This window comes from Moschus berezovskii, chromosome 1 (genome assembly GCF_049115385.1).
Source record: "Moschus berezovskii isolate FMDL1 chromosome 1, NW_MosBer_1.0, whole genome shotgun sequence".
NCBI lineage: Eukaryota > Metazoa > Chordata > Mammalia > Artiodactyla > Moschidae > Moschus > Moschus berezovskii.
The window spans coordinates 160,884,529-160,896,883 of NC_142460.1; the positions used below are offsets into that span (position 1 = coordinate 160,884,529).

The window sequence follows — 12,355 nt, forward strand, 5'->3', positions numbered from 1 at the left end:
GGCAAACAGAGGGACAATGGTGTGGTGGATATTAAGAAACTATTTTGGTCAGGTAAGGAATTATTGTCATGAATGGTCCCTTAGCTGTGTACTCTCTGATGAGCACCTAGAGTTACTAGTCACTAAGGGTGACTTGATCATGATCGGAAATTGTTGAGGCTAATCATTAGTGCTTCTCTTTCCACAACCAAAACACATTTTACACTTTTTAGATCCCAGGCAATTGTGCAAAGTACTTGAGGGCTTCCTTGGTGGTTCGGACTATAAAGAATCTGCAATTCAGGAGACCTGGGTGGGGAAGATCCCCTGGAGAAGGAAAAGGCATGCTGCTCAAGTAGGTATGGAGAAGTCTATGGACAGAATGATACTGGCAGGCTATAGTCCATGGGGTCGCAAAGAGTAGGACATGACTAAGTGAGTAAGACTTTCCCAGATCTGAGTAACAAAATTACTATATGGTTTCAGTGGATTATAAACTCCACATTGTTTAGTTTCTAGAGTTTCCCATCCTTAGCACAGTTGGCATTTTGGCTGTGGAGGACTGTCCTGTGCATAGTAGGGATGTTTAGCAATGTCCCTGGCCTTCGCCCACTAAATGCCAATAGCATTCCCCAGTTGTGACATTGCCAAATGTCCCCCAGGGGCCAAAACCACCCCTAGCTGAGAGCCACTGAACCAAGAGAAGTTGGATGAGAGACACTATAGCAAAATAACTTACAACACTTCCTACCAGCCTATAATCACAATCACTCAACATTTTTTGAAAGTTTGCTTTGTCCTAGAAGCTGTGCTTCTCGTATATCTAATCCTTTCATCAATTCTACAAAGCAATTACTATCATTATCTTCATTCACACACCAGAAAACTGACCTTAGTTAAATGACCTGCCCAAGATCACACGGTGCATAAGTGGTTGAGCAGAAATACAAACAGGTTTTGTGAGTCCAACACCAGCTTCTGAACCCATATAAGAGGCTCATTTCTCTCTGCTCTAACATGCCTATTCGCCTTCCACCAGTGGAAAATCTGGGACCTGCTGCTTTTTTATGAACTAAAATTGGAAGTTGTGTGTGGGGGGGTGGTTTGGGGGGGGATTGTGTTGCATCAGAGGAAACCAAAACCTTGATGTAAGAAACATCCTCAAACATTATTTAAAAAATAAATCTGAGGATATGCAACTAAATGACAGAATGGCCTGGGGAGAAAAACAAGGAAATGGCAACCCACTCCAGTGTTCTTGCCTGGAGAATCCCGGGGATGGGGGAACCTGGTGGGCTTCCGTCTATGGGGTCACACAGAGTCGGACACGACTGAAGTGACTTAGCAGCAGCAGCAGCAGCATCCTTAGACGAGTATCTTAAAGAGCAAAGCTGAAACAAAACCATAAGACGTGGGCAAGTTTTCCTACTTTGTTGTACAGGTCAGGAATAATTATACTGCCCTACATTTCAGTGGCTTTCCATGTGGTGTGGTGGTAAAGAATATGCCAGCTAATGCATAAGAAGCGAGAGACGTGGGTTCAATCCTTGGATGGGGAAGATCTCCTGAAATGGCAACCCATTCCAGTATTTTTGCCTGGAAAATTTCATGGACAGAGGAGCCTGGCAGGCTCCATGCGTTTGCAGAGTCGAACATGACTGAGCACACATGCACATTTCCGTAGGTTTTCAGGGTTTCTGAGGTAGCGGCTCACACATGCTATGAACTCTTTGGAAGGGGTGTTCCACAGAAACACTTAATGAACCATCTCCCACCTCCAGTGCTAGAAATCAAAGTGTGTGTGTGTGTGCACACGTGCACACCTGTCCCTCAAGCACATGAATGTGGCATTCTCGAGCTTCTGGAGTTTCTTCACTTTACTTGGAGGCTTTGGATTATGCTTAGGCATTTTTTTTTTTTAAGTCTGTGGTAGGGCAATCTTCTTAGCTGTTGCCCTGCCAAAACTTATATCTTCTGTTCTCAGTCCAGCAATCACACTCTATCAAATCCTTTAGAAGCCTAAGACTACTGCTACTACTGTACTACTGGTACCGAAACTACTGGTACTACAGTGAGACTATTTGAGTAGTAATTACAAAAGGAAGATATCCAGGATAATAACAACCCCTTATGTTTGTGTTTCCACGGTTTTGTACAACTCCTTCCCCTGCCATCTCTTTTAATTCTTACAGCTCTGGGAGGACAGATTGGCTATTGATGCACTGAAAAAATAAGAAAAGCAAGGCTTAAAGAGATGAGATAAGTCATCCAGATCTCTTGCCTCCCTGCCATAATTGCTAGCCCATTGTTTTCTCCACCATATCACCTTTATTTTACCCTTTTAAATCAAAGGGGAATTCCCTAGTAGCTCAAATGGTACAGAATCTGCCTGCAATGCAGGAGACCTGAGTTTGATCCCTGGAGAAGGAAGATCCCTGGATAAGGGCATGGCAACCCATTCCAATATCCTTGCCTGGAGAATTCCATGGACAGAGGAGCCTGGTGGTCTATAGTCCATGGGGTCACAAAAAGTTGGACACAACTGAGCAACTTTCACTACTACTACTAAATCAAAGGTAACTTTTTAAAAGGAACCATGATTTGGTACCCACGTGAGTGATCCTGCTCCATTGAGTCTGTTGACTAGATTTGGTGCAATGTGTATGATGTGGAGACCCTGATGACTGGAAGACATCTTGTCTAGTCCCCCTTCCCAGCCATCAGTCAAGAGCTCTAATGTGTAAGTCAAAATAGTGTCTTGATTGTTTTAGAAACCTCTAATGTCCTCTTATTCTATCACACTTTTTTTTTTTTTGCAGAAAATTAGAAAAATATACAAAAATAGAGGTTTTTATAATGAGTCACTATGAATCCATCACTTGCTCCAACAACGATCAGCTCATGTGTGGCCAGTCTTGTTTCATGTACTCCCACTGACTCTCAGACATTATATCATTTCCCACTGCTCTTTGCATAAATTTCAAAGTCCTTAAAATAGCTCACTAGACACTACCTAGATAGCATATTAAAAAGCTTTGCCAACAAAGGTCCGTCTAGTCAAGGCTATGGTTTTTCCAGTGGTCATGTATGGATGTGAGAGTTGGACTGTGAAGAAAGCTGATCGCCGAAGAATTGATGCTTTTGAACTGTGGTGTTGGGGAAGACTCTTGAGAGTCCCTTCGACTGCAAGGAGATCCAACCAGTTCATCCTAAAGGAGATCAATCCTGGGTGTTCATTGGAAGGACTGATGCTAAAGCTGAAACTCCAATACTTTGGCCACCCCATGCGAAGAGTTGACTCATTGGAAAAGACTCTGATGCTGGGAGGGATTGGGGGAGGAAGGAGAAGGGGACGACAGAGGATGAGATGGCTGGATGGCATCACTAACTCGATGGACATGAGTTTGAGTGAACTCCAGGAGTTGGTGATGGACAGGGAGGCCTGGCATGCTGCGATTCATGGGGTTGCAAAGAGTCGGACATGACTGAGAGACTGAACTGAACTGAACTGAGACATTACCTGATGTGGTCCTGCTCACGGCCATGTTCTTTCCTTACATTTTTGCTAGTCATGCTTAGCCAGAGGAGACTCTGCTGTTCTATCCAGTACATTATGTGTGTTCCAGCTTCAGAGCCTTCATGTTCTATCTTCCTGGAATGTCCAGCTTCTGCATCTCCTGGCACATTCACTTGGTTGCTAAGAGAACTTCGTTTGTGGCATTAAACTCCACTTCCTATTTTGTTAGGTATGTTCCAAGTCATGAAAATTTCTTGATGCATAAACCTTGCCATGAAGAAAAAGTTTATTTAATTTTCTTCTTTTAGGAAGTGAGGAATAACTCCTTTGGCAAAGAGAATTAAAAAGTGAAAGACTTTGGGTAGAAAGGAATGAGTTGAGTAAATGAATGACACTTCAGAGGTTAGAAGGGAAGCCAACTGCTTCTTAAGAGACTCAGGGTGGGAATGTACCCTGCACGCTCCATGAGGAAGGCTGAAAGGCCTGGTATGGTAATGGGATGTATTTAGGGCCCAGGAGGATACCGAGCCTGCAGGAGAGAGGAGGCATGAAATTGTATGTTAAGCTGAGTGGAACTGCATGACATCTCAGAGAAGCTCTGGGCTTGAGTTGGTTAGACCTGGATTCAAACCCCTGCTTTGTCAACACCTAGCCAGGTGACCCAGGGAAAATGATTTAACTTAAACTTTTTCGTGTTTTGATTTCCCTCTCTGTAAAATGAGATCATTCTTTCCCATATAGGAGGATCACGAAAATTAAATGTGTAATACATGCAAAGCTATCATCATAGTTCAGTTCAGTCGCTCAGTCGTGTCCGACTCTCTGCGACCCCATGAATCACAGCACGCCAGGCCTCCCTGTCCATCACCAACTCCCGGAGTTCACTCAAACTCATGTCCCTCGAGTCGGTGATGCCATCCAGCCATCTCATTCTCTGTCGTCCCCGTCTCCTCCCACCCCCAACCTTTCCCAGCACTGAACATATAAGATATATTTAGTGCATGAGATTTGTTATTGTATTTGTTACTATTATTTTGGTTATTGTTGTTACATTATTCAGGCTTTAACTTAGCTATCCACTATACTTCCTTTCCTGCTGGCAATAGCAGGCAGCATATTAGGGCAAATGAGAACTACCTATTGAGCAAAGGGAAATAGTCCACCTTCAAAAAACATTTCTATTAATTTCTAATCATCTCTTCCCCACTTCTATTTTCCTAACTGTGAAGAATAACTAATTCTTTCTTTGGATTTAGGACATGTTGAAAGCTTTCAAGACCCCATGGTGGCAACCTGGCTGGCTGAAATGACTTGAGCCCAATATAATGTCCCTGCCCATTACCCTGAAAATTTGCTAAATACTTTGGCATAAAAGTGAGAGAAGCTCATGTAAGTAAACTGAAGTGGCTTCTTACTTGTCCCAGTACCAACCCTCAGTTCAGAGTGCTCTGTACAGAAAATGACTCTAAAGGACCTACAAGTTCCCTGATGGCTTCACTGATTTTCGGCCCTGGCAATTAGTGGGCCACAGCACAGGGGAGAGAGATCAGAGGGCTGTCTGTGAATTGGGGCTGGAGCCCTGGTTTTTGTTTTCCAAGAGAGTTTCATCTGGTACATATGTCTTTTATAAGCCAACCCACAAGTAGAAGATGTGCCACCAGACAGTTGCAGCACCCAGTATACCACAGAGACGCCCCAGATCCTTCCTATTTCTGTTGTGTAATACCAAGATGACATCATAGACCTTACTGGATCATTTGGGGGATTCAAAATATAAAATGCAAGGAAACTGGCATCTAGTGGATGCTTATAATTTGGTAGCTGTAACTGTAATTTTTACTTTAATAGAAATGAAAAGGAGGTTTACAAGCCTTGTGAAGTTCCTGCCTGTGTTCAAAGGTACTGTTCAAACATGGGCAGTGAAGATGAAAGCAGATAAAAGGACAATTGTAATCCATTCTAGCAAAAAGTTAAGAAGGAACTGTGTGTGTCCCAAAAGTTAAGAAGGAAAAGACCTGCAGATCAGCAGATTAATAAGTCAAACAATGGTTGAAATGAGTAAAATCTGTTTAACTTGTCATGTTTTAAATATATACTTTTTCCAGTTTTTATTGGGCCAGGGACCTAAATTTGGGAAGAAAACTGATCAAATTTAAAAGCAAAAGGACATGTAAATACTTCATCGTTTGAGAATAAAAAGGATAGAAAAAAATTGACATTTTAATCAACTGGTTATATGAACATTATTTTTTAAAAAATGAGAGAAGCTCATGTAAATAAACTGAAGCAGCCTTCAGTTTACTGTTTAAAAAATACACACACACACATGAGGTAGTTGAGTGAGTATGTATAGAGTATATATATAGTCAACACAACACAGTAGTTGCAAACTTTAAGGCATTTACCGGATTGGCTTCTAAGTACTTTTTGTATATTAACTCAAGCCTCACAATAGCTCCATGAAATACTATTATCCTAATTTTACTGATGATGAAACTAAGACACAGGTAGGTTAAATTACTCATCTGAAGTCTCACAGCTTGGAAGAGGTTGAGCTGGCATTCAAACCCCAATGGTTTGATTCATGAGCCTGCAGTTTTATCCACTACATTGTATGGGATTGTATAATACACAATACTGTAAATTTCTTTGATATTTACATCCCTTTATTCTCTTTTTGCTGGATCATGCAACTTGCAGGATCTATCCCAACCAGGGACTGAATGCTGGGACCTTGGCAATGAAAACACTGAGTCCCATCCACTGGACTGCTAGGGAATTCCCTCTCATATTTCTTTTCAAGAAGTTCAAATGTTTAATGCCTTTCATGTACCCTGTCTCCATGATGTCATCATTTTCCCAACAACCAAAATTAGAAAACAGGGTTATTTTGACTTCTTTGTCTTTCTTAATATACACAGTCAACCCAAAGAGATTCTTCTGCCTTCACGATTTTTAAAACAAATTGGTATTTTTTTCCTCCAATTCTATTGCTTTCTAATCTAACTGGATCCTCACTGTGCTCTTTCTGACCTTTGGTAGTATCCCCTGTCTGTTCTCCTCTCTAGCTTCTCCCCTCCTCAAGCTGTGTGTGCTGAGTCGCTTCAGTCATGTCCAACTCTTTGCAACCCTATGGACTATAGCCTGCCAGTCTCCTCTGTCCATGGGATTCTCCAGGCAAGAATACTGCCATGCCCTCCTCCAAGGGATCTTCCTTACCCAGAGATAGAACCCACATCTCTTATGTCTCTTTCATTGGCAGGTGGGTTCTTTACCACTAATGCCACCTGGGAAGCCCTTCTCAAGTGTACTTACACACAGATGTGTGTCTCCCACAAGACAAAATATATTAGCATTCACAGGTGGTAGAAACTGAGTGCAAATACGGTAACCTGTTAACCTAACGTTCCAGTGGACATGATAACTATCTAAAATCTTCAATTCTCCTTGGTGAAAAATGATGAAAGGTCAAGTAGAACCTTTAAGGACATTATATTAGAATATTAAAGACTCTGTAAAGTCCCACATTTAAGAGACTTTTAAACACAGTTTAATTCACATTTTCTTCCCAAAACTGATTGACTATAGAAACCTATTTTTTAAAATCAAGCAAGACCTGTTAACAACTTGTCAAACTAGCATTCCACTAGATACACACTGGTGAACCTGTTTCAAAAGAGCACATGGTGACTCTGTTCATGAGAGAACAAGAACTGGACAGTTTCCTGCTATTTCTGCCAAGAACAGTTTTTCAGAATTGAGGAAGATTTATTTTTCTTGGATTGCAGTGGAAGACCACTGCTGAATATGTGTAAAGCCAACACACAGACCTTGATGGGGAGGCCTCAGCTCCATGTGCTGGGTTAGACACACATGGCAGGAACAGAATATATCTAGGGATTAAGGGCAGGTTATGGGTGTTCATTCGGAGAAGGCAATGGCAAGCCACTCCAGTACTCATGCCTAGAAAATCCCATGGATGGAGGAGCCTGGTAGGCTGCAGTCCATGGGGTCGCTAAGGGTCGGACACGACTGAGCGACTTCACTTTCCCTTTTCACTTTCACACATTGGAGAAGGAAATGGCAACCCACTCCAGTGTTCTTGCCTGGAGAATCCCAGGGACGGGGGAGCCTGGTGGGCTTCCGTCTATGGGGTCACACAGAGTCGGACACGACTGAGGTGACTTAGCAGCAGCAGCAGCAGCAGCATGGGTGTTCATTGGAAGGACTGATGCTGAAGCTGAAGCTCCAATACTTTGGCCACCTCATACAAAGAGTTGACTCACTGGAAAATACTCTGATGCTGGGAGGGATTGGGGGCAGGAGGAGAAGGGGACGACAGAGAATGAGATGGCTGGATGGCATCACCGACTTGATGGAGGTGAGTTTGAGTGAACTCCGGGAGTTGGTGATAGACAGGGAGGCCTGGCCTGCTGTGATTCGTGGGGTCACAAAGAGTCGGACACGACTGAAAACTGAACTGAACTGAGGGGCAGGTTTCTGAAATCATACAGCCTGGGTTCAAATCTTAGCAGTGTGACCATGAGCAAGTTGCTTAATCTCTTTGTCCCTCAATTCCTTCAACGATAAAACAGTTAATAAGGTTTTAACAAAAACCTCATAGAACAGTTCCAAGATTTGGCAAACAAAAATGTAGATGCTCCAATATTGCATGTAAACATATGTATATTAAAAAGCTATTTGCTGTTTATCTGAAATACAAATTTAACTGGGCATCCTGTGTTTTCTGGTAACCCTATTTTGTAGGATTGTTGGGAGGACAATGTAACGTAATTCATATTGAAAATCTCATTGAGATTTTTGTTTGCTAAATCTGAGAACTGTTGCCCAATGGCTCAGTGGTAAAGAATCTGCCTGCAATGCAGGAGATGTGAGTTTGATCCCTGGGTCAGGAAGATCCCCTGAGGAGAGAAATGGCAACCCACTCCAGTATTCTTGCCGTGGACAGAGGAACCTGGTGGGCTACACGGGATCACAAAAGAGTTGGACTTAGTGACTAAACAGCAACAACAATCTTTCACTCTGGTTCTCTTAATCATTTTTAGGGAATCCCCTGGGTATATAATTGAACCATTTATAGTCAGATATTTTTCTATAATCAGTAAAAAGAATATAGTGATATCTTCTGGCTTAAGTCCTTAGATATAGTTTTATGGCAAAGAAAAATGTATTGTTGCCTCAGTCTACCATTAATGGAAGAAAGCTGTGGTAGGAAAAATTGTTAACATTAGTCTTGTATAGTAATTTTTAAATCTTTTCGTTCTAAGAGAGCTAACTTTGTAAACTTTTTCTTGGGGAAGAATTAACTTGTGATTACTGAACACATGTTAACCAAGAATAGAGAGGGAGAAAGGAAACCTACAACAGTCTGGTAGCCAGGGAAGCAAGCCTGGGCTGTTGTAAAACATGGTGGAGAGAATGGACCAGATGCAGTTAGGTGCGAGTTCACTGTAATATCTCAAAGAGGATTACCCCTCCACCAGCTCGTGACAGTGTTTGACAGTGCAATTTCTGCAGATATAAGTAAAAGTCTAACTCACATGGATTTCCCTATATAAAGTACACAATGCTATAAAGACTTTATTTTTCAACACAGAAACCTGAATTCTGTGAATACTGGTGAATCTTTTGTAAATAAATTGATGATATGTTCCTCTGGTTCTCTCTCTCATTGTTGATTCATGACCTAGTAAAGATTTACTGGATGAAGAATCATGATTTGCAAAAACATATGGTTATGAAATTTTTCTATAGAAGGGAAAGAAAGAAGTTCTGAGTACAGCAAGCTGAGAAAAATAAGAATTTCATGTTTAATTTTTAAGTAAAAGGGGACCTCCCTTGAAAGTATAAAAATAAGCTTTGGATATTCTTTCAGGAAGAAAATGTGCTTATCAGCATACTTCTACTCTATCAAATGAAAGATGTGATAAAGAAAAAAAGATGGAGAGAGCCTATAAAATACATGGAGAGGGTCAGAGGCAGAGAGACAGTGAGAGAAACAGGAAAAAGAGAAATAGAAAAACAGAGACAATCAAAGATCAAGACAGAAACCAAGAGATATAAAAGAATCAATTTCTGGACTGTTAGTAAAGTGGTTAATCCCCTTTACTTCACAAACTCTCTCCCTATCTATTTTTTAAAACGATGCCAACAGTATATCTTCTTTCCTTGACAACATCCATTAGCCTCCCCATCCCCCTTTCCTAATTTGTCATGCTTCCTAACAAGTCACATGGGTGGGGAAAAACATGATTTTAATGATCAGCCATATCTATTTCAGGAAGTCATCCTAGAATTCTTGGATTTTACTTTTATGCTTCAAAGACTGCTTATAAGTAGGTTTTCTAGTTTCCTGATAAAAAGAAAAAGGGGTTATTAAATTGAGACAATGACAGTTTTTTGGCTTGCCAACAAATAATCATTAAACTAAATTAAACCAGTCTAGCTACTGGCGCTAAACAGACATAAAGGAGGCACCTCCTCGTCTCGTGTGGCAAGAGGAAAACATTTAAGGCAGTTGTAAAGTAAGTCACTAGGTAAATAACGTTGGCAAAGTAAAACATATCCAAACCAAACAGGCTTTTGTTAGGACACATTCGTTCTTCTTTACAAGGAACTTGCAAAACTTGCTTATTAACTTTCTGAGTTGGGTCTCTGGGAGGCTATACTAGGGTAAAATGAAACTGACACTCGGTTTTCAGACCCTGTTGGTAGCAAACAGATTTAAAGGAAAAGCAATGGGAGAAATCTACTCACCAGTGTCACAAACCTCAGTTCCTTGGCTCTCACACCTCGGTCCAGATCCAGTAGGAAGGAAAGCAGAAGCAACAGACTGAGGCGAAGTTTTGTTGCCCTGGTCGTGAGGAGGGCAGCATTTCTCATCCTGGGGAGAGCTGCTTCAGGCTAGAGTTGGGACGTGCTGCTTCCAGGGCAAAGTCATTACAGGGGAAGCTATTTAACCAAGGGTTTGAAAGGGAAGGAGGAACTGGGAGGAGCCAGTCTCCAGGTAGCTTGGGGAGGGATTTAGCCTGTGTCTGGTCAGATCATTTTTGGCTGACTGTTAGAGTTCATGGTCTTCTCAATTTAAGTTAAAATACTGAGGCCCAGACAGGGGAGAGCTGTTGCTCAGGGTCATAGAGCACATGGCTAGATATTTCTTTTCTGCCTTATCTTTATCCTTTCTTTAGGTGGGGTGTGATACAACATTTGCTTTGTGGCTATCACTTGGGAAAGGGTTAGACCTCAACTTTGGAAAACTTAGGTTAGTGATTCCTAATCTTTTTGGTAATCTAGAATTATAGGGAGAGAAATATGGAAGGAATTGCAGATACCTGCATATTTTGGGTATATTCTCCAGGCCAAAGATGGCTTTCTTCTCTAAAACTCTCATGTAGCCTATTTTTAAATTGAAGAAAAGTAAGAGCAACTTTGTTTTGAGAATTTTTAGTCACATTTTAAGATATTTGGGGCTCATCTGAGGTATCCCAAAATTAGGATTAGAAGTACCTTTTCTAACCTGACAGTTTAAAAACAACAGCAACAAACTAACCTAGAATTCTGTTATTAGTCACCAACTCTGACCAGGAGTCATATAGTCTGGATGAGTCACAGCTTTGCTTCTCCAGCAGTGATCTAATCAGGGATGCTATGAAAGAGGATAATCCAGGCTGAGGGAATCTAGATTTCCTTTTTTCCCAACCTGTCAGCCCCATACAGGCTAAAATAGGATATTGGTGCAGAGCTGCCTGTCAGGATGCTCCCACCCCATCAGCAGAGAGAGCACCTCATTCTCTGGTACAGTGTACTGGGGAGACCTCTGCTGTTATGTGATCATAGGCTGCTATAGAATGTGGCAGGTGGGAGAGTTTGCCTCTTCTGGTGTGGGAGAACATGTGTGGAGAATGAATGCATGTATGGTTAGGGTTTGACATTTAAGGGAACTTGTGACCCTCTCTTTACCATTGAATTCTCCACCTGCCAGTCCCCACTGTCATTTTTAATGTATGAGATATTGAGGAGATATATGCAGAGAAAAGGAGATGAAAATTGAAAGGTTGCCCAGGTGGGCGGAGACAAAGTTGCCACATGGATTCCTTCTGTATATTCTGGGCAACCTGAGAAAGGAAGCTCCAGCACCTGCTGACCACTTGCTTAGTTCTGAACAATGTGTCTTGAGTTGTGCCAGATACTTGATTCTGCACAGTGCCTTATTTTCTCAAGAATCAGCCAGTTCTTTGTTCTTCCATCTTCTTCCTTGTCTAACCCTTTGATTGCTGTGGGCATGCGTGCTCCGTCTTTCAGTTGTGTCTGACTGTTTGTGACCGTATGGACTGTAGCCTGCCATGCTCCTCTGTCCATGGGATTCTCTAGGCAAAAATACTGGAGAGAGTTGCCGTTTCTTCTTTCAGGGGAGCTTCTCAACCCAGGGATCAAACCCACATTTCCTTTGACTGTTACCTGGCACTATTCTGACTATAGCCTTCATGCTTTCTGATAATGGTTCTGCTTCTTTAACCTATCTGTGCCATCTTGTGCTAGGTTGGATAAACTACCTCTCACCCAGACCGTACTTTCACTGTGTCACCTCCTCTGGGCTCCTTTTAACCTTCCAAGTAAGAGTAAGAACAACAGCTTTTTATAGAAAGAGTCAGAAAAGGGCTGCTTAAGTTGAATACATTTCAACTCAAACTTAAGTCAAGTTGGAGTAAGTGAATGGCTTTTCTTTCTACTCTATTTCAGTCATCATCCTAACTTCTACTTTGTTCATCAAATTATAAATGGAGAAGATAAAAAATGTAATTCTGAACACTATGCAGCTGAGTCTGAAAGATGCTCTAA

General features: G+C 41.7%; 1 protein-coding gene across 3 annotated transcripts in view; it reads right to left on the minus strand.

The window, feature by feature from the left end:
- ACP3 (acid phosphatase 3) overlaps positions 1-10,490 on the minus strand; it is a 68,637-nt gene extending 58,147 nt beyond the window's left edge. For all 3 annotated transcript variants that reach the window (XM_055413696.2, XM_055413689.2, XM_088840598.1), the window contains exon 1: positions 10,274-10,490. In XM_055413696.2, coding sequence (XP_055269671.2) covers positions 10,274-10,399 — 126 coding nt within the window. In that variant the 5' untranslated portion in view covers positions 10,400-10,490. The remainder of the gene's footprint in view (positions 1-10,273) is intronic.
- Between the last annotated feature and the right edge of the window lie 1,865 nt (positions 10,491-12,355).